This window comes from Spermophilus citellus, assembly GCF_964194105.1.
Source record: "Spermophilus citellus genome assembly, chromosome: 4".
In the NCBI taxonomy this organism is placed as follows: domain Eukaryota; kingdom Metazoa; phylum Chordata; class Mammalia; order Rodentia; family Sciuridae; genus Spermophilus; species Spermophilus citellus.
The window spans coordinates 162,276,683-162,296,665 of record NC_138185.1 but is presented as its reverse complement, the minus strand read 5'-3'; the positions used below and the strand labels follow the sequence as shown (position 1 = coordinate 162,296,665).

General features: G+C 35.3%; 1 protein-coding gene across 4 annotated transcripts in view; it reads right to left on the bottom strand.

The window, feature by feature from the left end:
- Positions 1 to 1,638: 1,638 nt before the first annotated feature.
- The window catches only part of GPHN (gephyrin), a 612,413-nt gene continuing 594,068 nt past the window's right edge, over positions 1,639 to 19,983 (bottom strand). For all 4 annotated transcript variants that reach the window (XM_081290454.1, XM_081290455.1, XM_081290456.1 and 1 more), the window contains 4 exons: positions 18,477 to 18,541; positions 15,554 to 15,657; positions 3,927 to 4,023; positions 1,639 to 2,645 (listed from right to left, as the gene is read on the bottom strand). In XM_081290454.1, coding sequence (XP_081146580.1) covers positions 2,512 to 2,645; positions 3,927 to 4,023; positions 15,554 to 15,657; positions 18,477 to 18,541 — 400 coding nt within the window. In that variant the 3' untranslated portion in view covers positions 1,639 to 2,511. The remainder of the gene's footprint in view (positions 2,646 to 3,926; positions 4,024 to 15,553; positions 15,658 to 18,476; positions 18,542 to 19,983) is intronic.

Below are 19,983 nucleotides of genomic sequence, written 5' to 3'. Positions count from 1 at the left end.
TGGGCCTTAACTATGTACCTTTTCAGCCTTAAAATATATCAACTTTCTGTTTTTATAGTCCAGTGTTCAAGAGTATGGACTCTGGAGCCAGCCAGAGTGCTAAATTTGAATCCTTGGTCCTTTCCAAAGCTAGCCATGTGACCATGGTCAAGTTTCTTATCTTTTGGTGCCTTGGTTTTCTCATCTGTAAAATGGGAATAAGAACTACAGGGTATTGTGAAATAAGTGCTTACAATGGTGTCTGGCATATAGTAAGCTCCATATAATGTATTTACATATATTTACATATGCCAGCAACTTTTCTAAGGATTTGGGAGATCAGTGAACAAAATAACAAAAATCTTTGCCTTTGTGGCATTTAACTTTTATCATAAAACAATAATTTTTATGGTCCTTAATTCTGTTTTTAGAATATTCTTCTTCCTGTACCATCATTTTTAAAATTCTACCCTTCCTTCAAGATCCACTGTAATGTCATTTTACACCTTGAAATTTTACCCTATAGAAGTTATCATTTGAACCCCTCCAATCCTTTCTAGTCTGCTATAGCAACTACCACTTTCTACACACTCTATCATATATTATCAAATATTAAATATATACAACATTATTGTTACTTGCACATGTTTTGTTATCTCCTCTGATGGAGTGCAATATTAGCTACTCTGTCCTATTCATTTCTATAAAAAGTAGCTTAGCATACTTTATACCCAAGCACATAGTAAATTCTTAACAAACATTTTGTAAATAAATGTAAGTAAAGAACTTTGCATGTGCTTTCATTTGACTTCTATTAACTAATCTTTCCTCAATTGTACATACAAGAGAAAATTTAAGGGGTTGGAGGGGTAGATCAGTGGAGGCTTATGAGTTAGACACCCTCGTTTGATCCCTAGTACAAAAAGAAAAAGTAAAAAAGAAAGAAAACTTAGAAAAATTTGTATTCCACTCTGGAATTATTGAGTATTAGTGTCCAATATTGTTGTCTACAACTTGCCTTTGTCACTGTCATCTGGCACCTTTATAGTCATTTGCCAGCCTTTATAGTTTGCTTTACTATGCCTACTCTACAACATATACATCTCCCTGTCACCATGATTTGAAAAGTACCCTTAAGTTTTTATTAAAGGAATCATTATGGATAGAGTCTATTTTATTTGTTATATTTTTTATGGTCAACACAGATTTTCCCTACTTCTTACTTCATTAAAAAAATTTCCATGTACTTATCTGAAATTTTCTAGTTCATTCCTTAATTATTTCCCTTCATTTCAAAGAATAGTAGCTATTTGAAATTTGCTTTTATGGCATCTAAAGTAAGATTTCTCCCTCTAAATCATTAAGTATCTTTCCTCTATAGTGCTTAGATACTATTCTCCAACTATAACCAGCAAGGCCACACTAATGGGAGGTTCTTTTATTTTCTAATCTATATTTTCACAATGCTATAGATCATGATGGTTTTTTTTTCCAAGCACTGTAGTAAGATACAGAGTTTTATTATCCACATTCTAAATTTCCCTCATGCCATTGAACATTGGTAGGCCATCTTAACTGTTCCTTTTATACAGGCAGAACCCCAACAGAATGGCATGTCAATCAATCTTCTTTTTTTAATAAAAAGGCCAACACAATAAATTTTTAAATAATGATCAAGGATTTTTTTTATTCATTAAGTTTTAGTATCATTACAGAAAATGTTATGGTACAGAGTTGTTTAACATTATTTTGTCTTTGCTCTTGATTTCCACGTGAATGCTGGTAACACTAATATCTGTACAAGATCAGTCTTTGATTTTTTTTTTTTTGTTGTTCTGTACAATTTTAAATGTATTGGTTAAAAAGGCTGTCAGCACTTAAGGAAGCATTTTCTCCCCCAGTTTGTTTGTTCAAATAAAAGGTATCCAGTTACTGCCCAAGAGTACTGTGCCACGAGGCTACTAGGGTAAGAATCTTCCCCGATGCTCTGCAGAGGATGGTTCTTGAGGCAGGGCAGGGCCTCCACCCAGTTACTCTTCTTTTGGCACAGTGCACATAAACACGAGATACATGATAAAGAACAAGCAAAAGCTCTCTGTAAAGCGGTTATGAAGCATACTAAGAAGGGAAATCCAAGTGTTGTCTAAGCTAGTATAAATAAGCAGACAGCCTTGATTTAAGAGCATAAGTAGTTGTATTTTAAAGATGAGAAAAACACAAGTTCTGCAGGCACCTACCGCTGTCTACTAAAAGCTATCGCTATCAGACCTAGCATTGAACACACAAAGCAATTTGCAAGAAAGGAAAAAATTTGCTTTGATATAATCAGAATAGAGTTGTCTGTTAAGATTTATTCTTAGGTGTTTTTTTTTCTTTTAAAAGGTATTTAAATTCATTTGAAATATAGTTCAAGATGTTGACTATACAGATCAACTTTTATCCAAATCAGAAAACTAGCTGTGCCGATGCATATTACAGGATACAGTCAATGATATGTGGACATGCATCAAAGCTTTCTCCTGCTGGTGATCATCATAGCCGTCCAATGACCATGACATCCACCACCTCGCCCTTGTGGAGCTCCACATACTGCTCTGTCTTTGGAGGTAGCATCAACAATCCATTGGCACTGCGCATGCTCATCAGACGGCTGCTCATCTGATTACCTGGAATGAAATACTCTCATTACAGCAACATAGGCATCACAGTGTATATACTTGAAGCCCTTGTAGACATTTTTTTTTTCTTTAAAACTGGCAAACTAAAATGCAGGGCCACAAGAGGGAAAGAGATGATTAATCTTCCTAGTACTTTTTCAGTTGGCCTATAACCTATACCTTATCTCTAGAACTTCAAAATTAGACATTATAAATTTCTATTTAAAAGAATAAAAATGAGGATTTTATAGCATTATGCAAAATGCCACAGATTTTTCCCAATTCAGATCAAAATGTTATATTTAAAATAAAGGCATATATATACATACATACACACACACACACACACACACACACACACACACACACACATATATATATATTTATATTTTGCAGATGGACACAATACCTTTATTTTATTTATTTATTTTTATATGATGCTGAGGATCGAACCCACTGCCTCATGCATGCTAGGCAGGCGCTCTATCACTGAGCCACAACCCCAGCCCAAATACAGGCTTTTAAAACCTACCAAAACAATAAGGATAATAACATAGCAACTACCATTTCTTTACTAAATGTCAGACTAGGTACTAGGCATTTTACTTAACTATCTTATTTGACTTTCACAAGATTTAAGAGCCTTAGGTAACCAGTTTAGGTCACGCTAACTGACCAATTAGAAAGCAACTTTCTCTGACAGCAAAGCCCATGTGTTTTGCTGATGTTGGCACTTCATAGGTCCTTTGTTTAAAGGATAATACAATTTTTGTGGAGTTGCATCAAATTTAGGCAAAGTATGCCTAGAGAAGCTGGGGACAAATGTTGAAAGCCTAGTTGGTAACTATACCTAGCAGGTAACTATAAAATTCTGAATTATCAGCATTGATCTCTCTACCTTAAAATTTACCAATAATATTTAGAAAATAGTATAATCTACAAAGACCATATTATAAGTGAGGTTTTCATCTCACACTTCAGGGTGCCCTCCTTTTCCTACAACCAAAATTATGCTTAGAATATTGCTTGAACAAACAGAACAAAATCTTCTGTAATTCTAGATTTATATTTCAAGTATTCAGAAAATATGGCTCAGTGAAATAACTACATTTTTATTAATTCTTCTTGTCCTGTTATTCTGTTTAGGAATGATTTAGCTCGTCTAACCTTTCAAAAAGAAAAAAAGTGCATAATAATTTTAAAATTAGGTATAACCAATGAAGATTTTATATAAATTTGTGTTTTAACAGAATGAGTATACAAGGGTACCTGCAGATCTGAATGACTAACCTGTACTCTGTGCCCAAGGCAGTGGTTCTTGGTGATGCCAAGTCAATATACAACGATGATATTCTGGGCGAGGATCTAGTTTTACATCACATGATAACTATAGAATAAAGAGAAAAAGAAAGCAAACTTGGTTACCTCATAATTTCTCAAAACTACAGGGTAATGGAGGTCAAACTGAAAATACAATTGACATGGAAGATAACCTTGGCATTCTGCTATTTTTATCACTTCCACTTCATGCTATCAGTATGGGCAGTCAGTCTAGGGGTTTAGTTGCTCTGATGGAAAGAAAACACTAAGAAACTAGTTTTATAGTAGGGAGAGGGAGAGATTAAAAAGATAAAGTCTAATTCTGCAGTCTGTTTTTATGGGTTGTGAGGACAGAAACTCCTTTCTATGAATTGGTAAACAGAAGTAGTTATAGTGACAGTAAAGGAGGTAGATCTAAATGAACAAATTCAGTATCCATTCATCCATCCATCTATTCAACTATCCAGTAAATATTTACTGAGGACCTAATATGCACTAGGTACTCTTTAGCTACCCCAATCCCAAAGTTGAAATATATAACTATTTTCAACATAAAAGGGATAGGTGCTTTTCCTTTTCACACTCTTTGACTTGATTATTTGCATTTATATTTACTGATAGGGTAAACTGTCATTATTCCTAAGTCATTTTATGCTTCTCTCAATCTGTGTGTTCCCTAGTACTATAAACTACAAGAGCTACTCATGTGGATCTTTTTTTTTTTTTTTTTTTTTGATAGTGGTGGTTATCAAACGCCAGGCCTCATTGATACTAGGCAAGTACTCTACCAGTGCACTACATCTCTGGTCTTCACATAGCTATTTTATTTGCTAGTGTTTCAGAAAGGTTTTTGTTTCCCCAAACTAGTAATAGCATCATTTGGTTCATGGTGATACTGTGGATGGACACTGGACTAGGATGATAACAGACATCTAGGTTCTTTGAGCTCTACTGCTAACCAGTCTTCTGCATTAGCAGGCTATTTTGCTTTTCTATACCTGTTTATTTATCTTCAAAATGCAATTGTACTATAAATGGCTAAACTGTCTTCAAGCATTATGATCCTATTTTTTAAATAACTGAATTGGGAAACAGTTATATTATTTTTCAGTAATATATGTGATGACTGAATCTTGAGAGTAAGGAATTCACCAAGCTAGGAATTCACCAAGAAAGGAATTATGGTGGTCAGAGAGAACTTCCTAGGAAGGAGAAGAATCACAGTATATATATTATTTTTCAGTCTTAATCTAACTCTTAAAATTTATTTTTAGAGGAAGATATTTATGTAAATTTAAGAAACAAAAGTCAAATATATCAAATTGAAGTGAATGAAAAAATTATTTTTTCATAGACTCTTTACAAACAGCTGTTTCTAGCTGGGCATGATGGTATGTGTCTTTAAACTCAGCTGCTCAGGAGGCTGAAACTGGAGGATTATAAGTTTGAGGCCATCTTGGTCAACTTTGGGGGACCCTGTCTCAAAATAAAAACAAAAAAGGGCTGGGGATGTAGTTCAGTACTAGAATGTCCCTGAGTTCAATCCCCAGTACTGAAAACATACAAAAACAAAAGCACACAAACAGTTATTCCTTTTGTAGTCAGAAATGAAACTGACTGGGGTTTTTTTTTTTGGGGGGGGGAGGTACTTTATTGAAATGCAGAGGTTTATTAACCATTTTTTTCCTTTTTTTTTTTTTAACACTGTTCTGGTCTGTTACACTGCTTAGTTTAAGAAAGCACTTTTTACTGAGTTTCAATGCTTTAAAGAATGATGAACACTTTGTAAACATAGACACATTCTTTGGTGCTCATTCCCACAATATCACTATGAACCATATAGTGCTATTATTGGGGGAAGAAATGAAAGCCTTGCTGAAACTAGTGAATAAAATAGGCCTTTGAAGGCTGGGGTGTATAGCAGTGGTAGAACAACTTGCCTAATACCCATGAGGACTGGTGAAAATGGTTGATATTCCTTTTCCAATAACTTCCTTTATTCATTAAAAAGTGGGCAAAAGGCTGGATGTAATGGTGCATGCCTGTAATTCCAGAGGCTCAGGAAGGTAGGAGGACTGAAAGTTTGAGGCCAGTCTTAGCAACTTAATGAGGCCTTAAGGAACTTGGTGAGCCTCTGTTTAAAAAAAAAAAAAAAAGCCCAGGGATGTAGTTTAGTGGTAAAGTGCCTCTGGGTTCAGTACCCTTCACCTCCACAATGCCCCCAATAAGTGGGCAGAAGGATGTGGACCAAGAGTGTTTGGGTTTTTTTTTTTTAAATATGTGCCTGGTACACAATAATTATTTAAAAGAAAAATAATATTATTTGCTATAAGTAGTATTATATGGTGTGGTCTACATGTAAATGTCTAAGGGAAAGAATTAGTTTAAAAAAAAAGTCTAGGAAATGAGAAGACTAGCCATAGACTGAGAGAAAAATTTTAACATAAGCTAACATCTGATAAAAGATAATTATTTAAAATATACAAAGAACCATTGAAACACAATTATAAGAAAATGAATAATACAATTTCAAAAATGGACAAAAGACATGAATAGACACCTCACCAAAGAAGATCTATAGATGGGAAGTAAGGATATGAAAAGATGTTCAACTTAATGTCATTATGAAATTACACATTAAAAACAACAATGCATGAACTATATGAACATACACCTATCGTAATGCCCAAAATCTAAAACACTTATCAAATCCTCACAAGGATGTGAAGCAACAGGGACTCTCATTCACTGCTCATGGAAATGTAAAATGGTATAGCCACTTTGGAAGACTGGTAGTTTTTTATAAAATAAATATACTTTTGCATAAATCCAATAACCATATTCATTGGTATCTACCCAAATGATGTGAAAAACTTACGTCCACACAAAAGTCTGCACATGGAGGCTTCATTTAAAATTGCCAAAGCTTGGAAGTAACCAACGTGTCCTTCAGTAGGTTAATGGATAAACTGTGTACATCCAAATGATGATATTGTTCAGTACTAAGAAGAAATAAGCTACTACTCCATGAAAAGACATGGAGGAAACTTAAATGCACATTACTAAGTCAAGTTAATCCTAAAAGGTGACATATTGCATGATTCTAGCTATATGTTATTCTGGAAAAAAAAAAAGACCAATGATTGACAGGGGTTGAGAAAAGGAAGGACAAGTAGGCAGAGCACATAGGACCTTTAGGACAGAGAAACTATTCTGTATGATATCATAATGATGGATTACATGTCATTATACATTTATCAAAACCTATAGAATATACAACACCAAGAATAAACATGAATGTAAAGTATGGATGATCACAATATGTCAATGCAGATTTGTCAATTCTAACAAAAATGTACCACTCTTGTGCCAGATGTTGTTAGTGGGCAAACCTTTTTATTTTTTTCACTCAATTCTGCTATAAACCTAAAGTGCTCTAAAAATAAAATTTCTTAATTAACAAAAGGGAGAATATTCTGTTTTTCCTCTTTGTCCTGCTCATCTTGTAGAAAAGTGACCTCAAAGTGACTTTAAGAAAAGCTTTACAGGGGATGTGATGACTGAGTCTTGAGAGTAAGGAATTCACCAAGCTAAGAAAGGAATGATGGTGGTCAAGAGAGAACTTACTGGGAAAGAGAAGAATCACACAGACAGGCAGGGAACCTAATTTTCTTTCTAGAAGCTGCAAATACCTTGTTATGGTCAGAGTGAGGACGGGAAGAAGATGAAACTTGAGAAGAAAACTGGGGCCTTCAGATGAAGGTCCTATGCCCTTTTGAGGAGTACGGATTTAACCCTGGTATCATGGCAAGCACTGATAGATTTTAATTGTAGATAGATTTTAATTTGAATTAGACATAAAAAGGATTTAAGAGCAGTTAAGATTACAAATCATTAAATATGTCCAAAGTTATAATATTAGTTAATGCTAGGCTATCATTCAAACCCAGGATTATTTGGCTATGAAATTCAGGGGGTGTGTGGATGGGAGAGAGGCTTGAGGAGAATGGTGAAGATTTCAAAGACTGCAGTAGGGAATGAAAGAAGTTGATCCATATCTATAAAAGAACAGGTAAGGTGAATTTTAGCTTCTGCTGCTAAACTATAAGTTGGAAGTGGTAATTCAAAGAGCTGTATACTCTTTTTAGTGCTTAGTGCCTTGGAAATAAAAATGAAGAGCAAAGAAGAGACAATTGCCAGTCAGAATGTCAGTTATCAAGAATACAAACAATAATATCTGTTGGTGAGGATGTGGGGGAAAAGGCACACTCATACACTACTGCTGGGACTGCAAACTGGTGTAGCCAATCTGGAAAGCAGTATGGAGATTCCTCATAAAACTTGGAAACCACCATTTTACCCAGTTATCATACTCCTCCGTATATACCCAAAGGACTTAAAATCAGCATACTACAGGATGCAGCTGCATTAATCTTTTTTAAAATTATTTTTTATTTATATATGACAGTGGAATGCATTACAATTCTTACTACACATATAGAGCACAATTTTACATATCTATGGTTGTATACAAAGCACATTCACACCAATTCGTCTCTTCATACATGTACTTTGGATAATAATGTCCATCACATTCCGCCATCATTTCTAACCCCATGCCCCATCTCTTCCCCTCCCACCCCTCTGCCCTATCTAGAGGTCCTCTATTCCTCCCATGCTCTACCTCCCTATCCCACTATGAATTAGCCTCTTTATATTAGAGAAAAGATTTGGCATTGGGTGTTTGGGATTGGCTAACTTCACTTAACATTAGCTTCTCTAACTCCATTTATTTACCTGCAAATGCATGATTTTATTCTCTTTTATTGCTGAGTAATATTCCATTGTTTATATAGGCCACATTTTTTTATTCATTCATCCACTGAAGGGCATCTAGGTTGGTTCCATAGTTTAGCTATTGTGAATTGTGATACTATAAACATTGATGTGGCTGTGTCCCTGTAGTATGTGGTTTTTAAGTCTTTTAGGAATAGATGGAGGAGAAGGATAGCTGGGTCAAATAGTGGTTCCCTTCCCAATTTTCCAAGAAATCTCCATACTGCTTTCCAGATTGGCTGCACCAATTTGTAGTCCCACCAGCAGCATGTGAATGTACCTTTTCCCCCACATCCTCGCCAACACTTATTGTTCTTTGTATTCATAATAGCTGCCATTCTGATTGTAGTGAGATGGTATCTTAGAGTAGTAATTGCTAGTGATGATGAATATTTTTTCATATATTTGTTGATTGATTGTATCCTCTTCTTAGAAGTGTCTGTTAAGTTGCTCGGCCCATTTATTGATTGGGTTATTTGTCTTTTTGGTGCTTAGCTTTTTAATTCTTTATATCATAGAGAATAATGCTCTATCTGATGTGTGAGGGGTAAAGATTTGCTCCCGGGCTGGGGATGTGGCTCAAGTGGTAGCGCGCTCGCCTGGCATGGGTTCAATCCTCAACACTACATACAAACAAAGACATTGTGTCCGCCGAAAACTAAAAAATAAATATTAAAATTTCTCTCTCTCTTTAAAAAAAAAAAGATTTGCTCCCAAGATGTAGGCTCTCTATTCACCTCACAGATTGTTTCTTTTGCTGAGAAGAAACTTTTTAGTTTGAGCATCCCATTTATTGATTCTTGATTGTAATTCTTGTGCCAAAGGAGTCTTATTAAGTAAGTTGGGACCTAATCCCACATGAAGGAGATTAGGGCCTACTGGGATAGGTAAAATTAATATTCCCAAATGACCACACTACCAAAAGCACTATATGGATTTAATGCAATTCTGATCAGAATCTCAATGACATTCCTCATAGAAATAGAAAAAGCAATCATGAAACTAATTCCTGCTAAGGATAGCTTTAGCTATTCTGGAAAAATAAGAGACCCAGAATAGCTAAAGCAATCCTTAGCAGGAAGAGTGAAGCAGGTGGCATCACTATACCAGACCTTAAACTATACTACAGAGCAATAGTAACAAAAACAGCATGGTACTGGCACCAAAACAGACTGGTGGACCAATGGTACAGAACAGAGGACACAGAGACTAACCCACAAAACTGCAATTATCTTATATTAGACCAAGGTGCTAAGAACATGCATTGGAGAAAAGATAGCCTCTTCAACAAATGGTGCTGGGAAAACTGGAAATCCATATGTAACAAAATGAAATTAAAACCCTATCTCTCACCATGCACAAAACTCAACTCAAAATGGATCAAGGACCTAGGAATAAAACCAGAGACCTTGAGTCTAATTGAAGAAAAAGTAGGTCTTAATCTCCATCTTGTGCGATTAGGCCCCAACTTCCTTAATAAGAGTCCTTTGGCTGAAGAATTAAAATCAAGAATTAATAAATGAGATGGACTCAAACTAAGAAGTTTCTTCTCAGCAAAAGAAATAGTCAGTGAGGTAAATAGAGAGCCTACATAATGAGAGCAAATCTTTACCCCACATTAATCTTTATAGCAGCTCAATTCTTAATAGCCAAGCTATGGAACCAACCTAGCTGTTTGTCAACAGATGAATGGATAAATAAAATGTGGTATATATACACAATGGAATATTACTCAGCCTTAAAGAAGAATGAAATTATGGCACTTGCAGGTAAATGGCTGGAGTTAGAGAATATCATGCTAAGCCAAGTAAGCCAATCCCCAAAATCCAAAGGCTGAATGTTTTCTCTGATAAGTGGATGCTAATCCATAAGGTGGGGAGGGTATGGGATGAATGGAGGAACTCTGGATTGGCCAAAGGTGGGGAGTGCAGGGGAGGGGACATGGGGATAGGAAAGATGGTGGAATGAGATGGACATCATTACCCTAGGTACATGTATGATTGCACAAATCATGTGACCCTACTTTGTATACAATCAGAGAAGTGAAAAACTGTGCTCCATTTGTGTACAATGAATTGAAGAGCATTCTGCTGTCATGTGTAACTGATTAGAATAAATAAATAAATAAAAGAGAGGAGAATTGAACCAAGTTTGTCAATTCTTAGAGTGAGTTATAGAAAGAAGAGGCCAAAAAAATAAATAAATAAAAGGTTGAGTGTTTTAGAAAATGTTGTGTGGGGTGTTGTATCACACATCCCAGGATTTGGGCTTGATAAAGAAAGCTGTGAGCCAGAGGGGTTTACAGACTGAGGGAAAAGGCGAAGAGTTGTAGGAATGAATATTTATGCTAGATTTTCCATCTACTGCTAAGTAATTTGCTATTATTCCTAAATGGTCTACCAAAACTCAATTTTTGAGATGGAGACATTCAGAATATGAAAAGGGTGAGCATGTGAGTTGCTGAAGCAGAAATAAAGGTATAATGGAGGTAAAGCATCTAATGGTCGGAGACAAGGTAAAGAGGAAGATGTAAGCAATTTCCAGATCTGAAAGTCTGTGGAGAATGGTGTCTGGAAGGTTTGATGGTAACAATGGGGAGCTGAATGTACCAGGGGATTCAGGGGAACCGTTGGTACTAAGAGCTGCACAATGTGGAGGAGAGAGTTTGTGAGAAAATAGGTATCTAAAGTGGATTCTATTTGAGATAGAGGCCCAGGATGACAAACGGTGACACTGGGTGTTGCCGGAGTCCTCACTTTAGCTGGGGTTTGGTTGAAGCTTCCAAAGAATGGTTAAATGAGCTTTATCACACTAACTTTTTTGATGAGTGCTATATAAGTTATGAGGTGCTATTTCCATTATTCTACCAGAGAGGGCTTTGAGCATATTTTCCTTGTAAATCATTTATCTAAAACTTGTCAAGAAGCTTCAAAATCCTTGCATTTGCTGGTACGGATCAGTTTCAAGTTCCTGTTTCCAAAGTTTCCGTAGCCTAGTTATAGTTCTCATTTCCTAATAAGTTAAAGTCAAAGTACATTGCTTCTAAGTAATGTGAAGTTCTGTTGTTTTAAATATTTATTTTTTTAAATCTACAGGCCATAATATTCTCATGTAACAGGCATTTCATAATATCTTTTAATGATCAATCATTGATCTTACCACAATAAACAACCATATTTCCCTCTATAAATGCAAATACCTCAGCAGTTTTCAAAAAATAGGAACATTTGTTGAAATGCTCTGTATTTCACTGCTTATAACACACTCAGGAGCAACCATCAAGTTCTTATAGTGTGAAGTTCAGCAACGCTCAATGAAATGAAAAGGTGGACACATCAGAAGTCTGGTGGATATCCAACATATTCATACTCTCCCCAGACTGACCAGCCCCGTGGGAGATGAAGGTATTTTCCCCTTTTTAATTTCTCAATCACTGCCTGAGGTGAGTTGTTAATACTAATGGGAGCTACTTCAGGTACATTTTTAGTGGGGAAAAAGTTGAGAACAAGGGCAGTATAGGGTACTTTGATGGGATATTAAGGAAACACATGATAGGATGTCCTTGTATGGAAGGATTGGGTCAATAATTCTATTTGATAAATTTCTAGGATTCTATTTCTTACAATGGAGTGAAAATCAGAAGTATTTCAATTCCCAACCATAAGGGGAATATTTATTTTAAACTGTTGTTCTTCTTAATGCTTTGATATAAAAGGATGACTTTTTCTGTGCTGACATTTTGAAAATAATGCGAGTTAGTCAGCTTTTTGTTGCTGTGACTATGGCCAGCAGGCTCCATTGCTCTGGGCATGAGGTGAAGCAAGACACCAACATAAAAGGCCTGGCAGAGAAAAGCAGAGACCAAGCAAGGCCCAAGAGACAAAATATAAACCTCAAAGACATGCCCCCAGTGACCTGCTTCTTTTAGCCATATCCACCTGCCTACAGTTACTACCCAAATTAGTTAATTCAAAATATTAATCCATTAAATGGAAAAATTCACTGATTAGGTTACAGCTCTTGTAATCTAATCATTTACATCTGAACATTCCCTCATTAACACAGGAGCTTTGGGGGGACACCTCAAATCTGAACTATAATGTGCAACATTGCCCTACTCATAGGATGGTGACAACAGAGTCTAGCAGAGTATGAGCAAAACCAGCATTAACATCTATCCCACTTCCCCAAGGCAGCGAGACAAAGCAATAAATGACTGTGGCATCTATTTTGGAGAGCAATATTTATGTAGTGTCTGTAAACTGTATCTTTTTTTTTTGTACCAGGGATTGAACCCAGAGGTGCTTAATCATTGAGCAACATCCCCAGCCCCTTTTTATATTTTATTTATAGAGACAGAGTCTTGCTCAGTTTCTAAGGTCCTCCCTAAGTTGCTGAGGCTGGCTTTGAATTTGTGATCCTCCTGCCTCAGCCTCTTGTGCCACTGGGATTATAGGTGTTTCACCACAGCGTCTGACTCTAAATTGTATCTTGCATTGGAAAAGAGAGATAGTGATTTATTATGCTTCAAGGAAGTGAATAGAATTTTGCACTAAAGTGGCAGTCATGTCAGTGAAGATGAGGGGGGTTATTTTTTGTTACAAACAAAAAGGACAAATAGCCAAGTGTACTGATGACCATGCTGGCAGTTCCATGGAAGAAAGGCATCTAATTCTTGGACCAGTTCTCAGTTCCCTGAATTGACAGGAAATGTGCATCATGTGAACAATATATCAAGCATCAGTTTGATTATAGAACACAAACTCATCATTGCTGTCAGAATGAATGGCTGCCATATGTAGGCTTTAAGGAGGAGATGGTGGAGGTTAAAATAAGAAATAAATGAAAGGATTCAAAAGAGTTTTGCAGAGTCAAAGAGAAGCCATCTTAAGCTGCTTTTCTCTCTTTCTTATATCAATATAGATTTTTTTCTTATTTTCTTAGTGTTGCAAATATGAAAATAGTGAATTCATTATTACCAGTTTAGATATCTAAATCTAAGCTTTAGGACTCTGTCTTTTTGACTTGATTGGAATACTTTTTGTTCAATGATGGCTTTTTTTCTTCTGCTGCTTAATTTCAAATAAGACCAATACTGGGCTGGGGATGTGGCTCAAGTGGTAGCGCACTCGCCTGGCATACCAACAAGGATGTTGTGTCCGCTGAGAACTAAAAAATAAATATTAAAAAAAAATTCTCTCTCTCTCCTCTCTCACTCTCTCTAAAAAAAAAAAGACCAATACTTCACATGATTATAAAAAAATCCAGCTGATTCTTTAATGAAATTTTAAGGAAAAGAGATTTTTCTGTCTATCTGTCCACAAAATCTCAGTATTTAGAAAGTCAATTATAAGAATATCTAAAGCCTAAATTTTCTTAGTGTTTTGTCCTATGTATTATTAGAGTAATATTTTATTTCCTCTTCCTCTTATATGCTTTATGTTCTTTCAGCTAATCATAACACTCTGTCATATCTGAAGTTATTTCAAAATTTTTTTTGTGTACTGGACATTTAACCCAGGGGCAATTTACCACTGAGTTACATCCCTAACCCTTTTTAATCAAATGTTAATTTTGAAACAGGGTCTTGCTGAGTTGCTTTAGGGTCTCTTAAGTTGCTGAGGCTGGTCTTGAACTTGCAATCCTCCTAGCTCTGCCTCCCAAGTTTCTGGGATTACAGCACCTTGGTGTGCACCACTATCCCCAGTTATTTCAGAACTCTTGAAAAGTAATGTTTTGGAACTATAGTTTAAATTGCCAAGAAAGTTGTTCATCAGTAATATAGAAAGTGTACAATTAGTTGAGTAGTAAGTTAAATTGAGTGGTGTTGCTGGAGAAAGACTCTAATTTCCAAGTAACTTTTACTATACTTCCTCAGTTTTAATAGTCCTTTTCTAAACAATATCATCACCTTTTCCTCTTGAAGCACTAGGATCTCTTTTTAGTTTTATGATTTTTTTTAATTTTTTTTAAATTTAAAGACATTTTTAGGTTTTGCTGGACAAAATACCTACTTATTTATTTATTTACGGATCACCAGGTATTGAACTCAGGGGCACTTGACCACTGAGCCACATTACCAGCCCTATTTCATATTTTATTTAGAGACAGGGTCTCACTGAGTTGCTTAGTGCTTTGCTTTTGCTGAGGCTGGTTCTGAACTCACAGTCCTTCTGCCTCAGCCTCCCAAATTGCTGGGATCACAAGAGTGCACCACTGTGCCTGGCCTATTTATTTATTTTTATGTGGTGCTGAGGATTGAACCCAGTGCCTTACATATGCTAGGCAAGTGCTCTACACTGAGCTACAACCCCTGCCCCTCTTTGATTGTTTTTTTTTTCTGAACTGTTTGAAATTTATCAATGCCATCACTGAAAAAGTAGATTAACTGCCATTCTCTGTGGTTTATATTAGAAAAAGAATTCTTATCTCTCATTCCATACAGATCTAGTGTTAGGGCTGTGTTAGCTGCATTGTATTGCTTGTCTTGTTCTTAAGTATCCACTCAAAAGTTTTAAGTCTTTCTCTCTGGACTCCTTTATGGACGTCTAGCTGAAGAAAATAATTCACTTCAGAAGCCATGTAGGAGGGTAATAAATACAACCCTTTCTTCTCCATTTTCTAACTTGAAGGGGTGAATATTACATTTGCCTACAAGATTACTATAAAATCCTAGATGCTTATTCTGAGCAGTTAGAAAACCCTATTCTTAACTGGTCATCAGACTTCCATGTTGGTTTCTGATCATTAGAAGACATTACCCTGGCTTTGATGATGGTTGGCCGAGGATCCAAGATGCCTTGCATCTTTCTCAGTGCAGGCACAACAAAGAGATTACAGGTGACCACGGCTGATACAGGATTCCCTGAAAGTCAACCAAACAGTTATTTATAGTACCTACCATAAAATTTTGCCAAATAATGACATCTTACTATATCTTTAGTCATCACTGAATATGACAAGTGACTAACCACTAGTCTTCCTCTTCTGAAACACTTAGAACCCAACAGGATGACCAAATAAAGGTGTAGTCAACCAAATGTCATGGAAGGTATAAACATTTGGGTCTTCCAGTAAAATGAAGAATTCTGATACCCAGAAGCTCTTTGACACTACTTATTTCTACTTTCCTGAAAGCCATGAATTGAAAGCCATTACTACTTACTAATTTTGATAATTCTTTTTTTTTGTGTGCTGGGGATTGAACCCAAGACTTTGTGTATGTGAAGCACATGCTCTACTATTGAGCGGCAGCCCCTTAATATTGATAAGTTTAAAGCAGTTAAAATAAACCTTTAAGATTTTAAAATTACTATAGTAACAGTGTTTTGTAAATATGACTTAAATATGAAAAACTACTGTAGTAACATAAGCCTGGTACCAAAAAATTAAAAAATATAGATAAGCATAAGGAAATTTACCTGTATTCATCTTTACCTAGAAATGACTTTAAATTTAAAAAATGAAATCAATTTAGCCTGTTATTATATAAAATCATAACTTCAATTATCTTTTACTTACAAAAATTGGTTTAAAAAGGACTTATTTTTAAGTAGCAGAAAGTGATGAGGGATACTAATATCAAAGAAAAAATGAGTTGCCCAACAGAACAGAACCTGGGAAGAGGATGGTGAACCCAACGTTTCATACACACTATGTAAGCACTCCACCACTGAGCTACATCTCCAACCCCTTTTTAAATTTGAAACAGGATCTTGCTAACTTACCCAAATTGTTCTCAAACTACAATCCTTCCCCTCAGCCTTAGCAGTAGCTAAGACTATAGGTATGCATCACCAAACATGGCTAGAAAAGCAGATTTTTAAGGAGCATACATTACTTTACCAATTGCCTCAAAAATACATCACCAATGATTATAAAATTCCCACAATACTACTTTATATACAATTACTGTTAAGAAAGTAATTGCTCTTTATAAGAAAAAGAACTAGAAGGAAAAAGAATAAAAAGTTGTAAATAATGGTTATTTCTGGGTGGATGGGGATTATGAATAACATTTCTTTGCTTATCTGTATTTTCTATTTTTTTGGTAGGGAATATGTGCTACTAAATAATTTTAAGAAGTTAAAAAATAGGGGGCTAGGGTTGTGGCTCAGGAATAGAGTGTATGCCTTGCACATGTGAGGCACTGGGTTCGATCCTCAGCAACACATAAAAATAAAGGTATTGTGTCCAACAACTAAAAAAATAAGTAAGTAAATATGCAAAACTTTTAGGGCTGGGATTATGGCTCAGTGGTAGAGTGCGTACCTAGTTCGTGTGAAGCACTGTGTTCGATCTAAGGACCACATAAAAATAAATAGATAAAATAAAGTCATTGTGTCCATCTACAACTAAAGAAAAATATTTAAAAAATATGCAAAACTTTTAAATTGTTAAGATTAGTGATCTTTAAATATATGTCCTCAAGGAAAGTAGAAGTATACTTTAGAAATTGAAAATCCTCAGGGGGGCTATATGTATAGCTTAGTGGTAGAGTGCTTGCCTAGCATGCATGAGGCCCAGAGTTCTATCTCCAGCCCTGTAAAAAAAAAAAAAAAAAAAAAAAAAAAAAAAAAATTTTTTGGAAAGTCTTGTTTGTAAACTGAACAACTTTGCTGTTTCTGGAATCCAAACATTTGAGTTGCTGCTGCCCTCTTTTGGTTCATTCTGGTTAAGCAGAGAAAATTTAAGTAGCAATTTGAAGATAGGGTTTATTTATTTATTTGGCAGATCATCAACACTTTTATTAGTAATGATAAAAATGTTTCCCAAAATAACATTATTATACTACCACTGATGCTCTGTAGGTTAAGTCAAGACTTCTGTAGACAAAGTAAATAGTCTCTTCAAGGCAAAATGAAACTTGGAAGAGAAATCCATTTCTTTTATCTAGTGGTTTTTCAGAGAAGTCAAGGGAACATTAAAGGCCCTATGGAGTTTCTTGCCATAGATATATGGTGAAAAAAATACTTAAAAAATTGATTTTGAAAGTGCATGTAAGCTGAATCACTTTTCTTTTTCTACAATCTGAACTTGTGAGGTTCTACTCACATGGGAGTAAGAGTGGTGATGGTAATGTTGTCAGACTGAAAATGTGAGGGATCTGGCTGAGATGTCACAGTATCAGTAGTCCCTCCTCTCTTTCCCTTTCCTCCTCTTTCCAAACCACCCCAAATCTGGCAAGGGCCAGAGGCTGTTTTATTTTTATTTGTTTATTTTTCTCCTGCATGCTAGGCAAGTGCTCTATGACTGAGTGATAACCCCAGCCCTGGCTTTGTATTTCTTAATTTAGTATTTTCACAAGTGAATTAAGCAAAATGCTATAGTTGTGAGAGGTGATTCAACTGTTAATTTTGACAAATGTTCTGTAAAAGGCAGGTGCCTTGAAAAGATTTAGTGATAGCTAATACTTGATTATCATCTTAGGGTCTGGAATGTGCTTTGGAAGATACTCTCTAGTTAGATTTTCATACCATCCTGTGATGTGGACGTTAGTTTCATTTTATACACGAACAGCCTCAGAGAAGGTAAGCAATTTTTAGTTAGTAAAGCTGAGACTTGAATCTAGGACTTTTAGATTCCACTTTGAGTGATCTGATTGGGGACTCGTCAAATGAGAAGTCCAAAAACGTTTTGGTTATTTTTTCAGAAAAAACAGAGAATAATTTCAATGATTCTTACCTGGTAGTGCAAAAATAATTTTTCTTACACCATCAATATCCAAAGTTGCAAATGTTGTTGGCAGGCTAGAGTAAAAAAGAGTTATACTTGTTAGTGATTGCTAAATAACATGACAGTAAATTAAGTGCTCAGTTTTTCTGTTATGTGACTACCCATACAGATCACTTATCATGTAAAAACACTTTTCTGTTGACTTACTTGTAAATCTATATACTCTGAAGTATTTCAGTACTATTTAAATAAATTTTTTAGCATCTTTTGTTTTCAAATAACCAAATTTCTTGGTTTTCTGAAATTCACATTCTTTTCTTCTTGACAGTCCATAGAAATATATTTCAAACACCAAAGCGTCTATTTCCCCACCGTTGTCGTCAACAATATCTATACCAATTTTGCTGGATATTTACAACAATCATTCTTTTTATCAGAATATAGCCTGATATGTCTAACTGCTGATTGTTGAAGGTGAACATTTCTTATCCTTTTAAAATTATATTCACCAGTATACATAAACCTCCTTCCTATCAAAGGAGTTTTTTCTTAAAATATTTATTTTTTAGTTGTAGTTTGACACAATACATTTATTTTATTTATTTATTTTTATGTGGTGCTGAGGATTGAACCTAGGGCCTTGCCTGTGCTAGGCAAGCGCTCTACCACTGAGCCACAACCCCAGCCCTCAAAGGGGCTTTTGAAACATCTAAGTAAATAAAATACCATGGCTAGAACAGAATTAAAACAATAAGCTAAAAATATTATCAAATTATACTTCCTCAATATTCTGATTCGAACTCTTATCATAGGGAGTTCATGAGGGGTGAGTGGCATGGAGGAAGTAGGCAGTTGATATCAGTGATTTAAAAAAAAATTAATTATCCTTATGTGAAAATTTTGCTATAATCTTCTTTATATTACTGAAAACTAATCAATGCAGAATCCCTAGAGAAGGCTGAAATTTCCATATGGGTAAAATTTTATCCTTTTAAGCACACAAATTATTTTTATTTTTATAGGTTGATGATTCAAAACTGAATTATTCATTATTACTTCCTGCAAAAATATGGTGACACTGGCGGGGCTGGGGTTGTGGCTCAGTGGTAGAGCGCTTGCCTAGCGTGTGTGAGGCCCTGGGTTTGATTCTCAGCACCACATTAAAAAATAAATAAGTAAAGATATGAAAAAATTTTTTAAAAATGTGGTGATACTGGCATTTTTGATCATTTATAGCTATCATTAGTATAATCTATTTATCAGATAATATAATACAGTCATGGTAGTTCACAATGGTACTACGGGCTATTTTCATCTAGAAACCATAACTTCACAGTGTTGTTTCTATGGTTCTCATTTCTGTTTTATTACCCTCGTTTTTTTCTGTCTTCCCTTAATGCCAGACTGTTATTTTAAACATTAAAGCTGGCTACAGGAATAAAGGTCAAAGAGAAGGAGTAATAGTCACATTGTTGGAATGATAATATAAATTACTATTTTAAAATAATATCTAAGT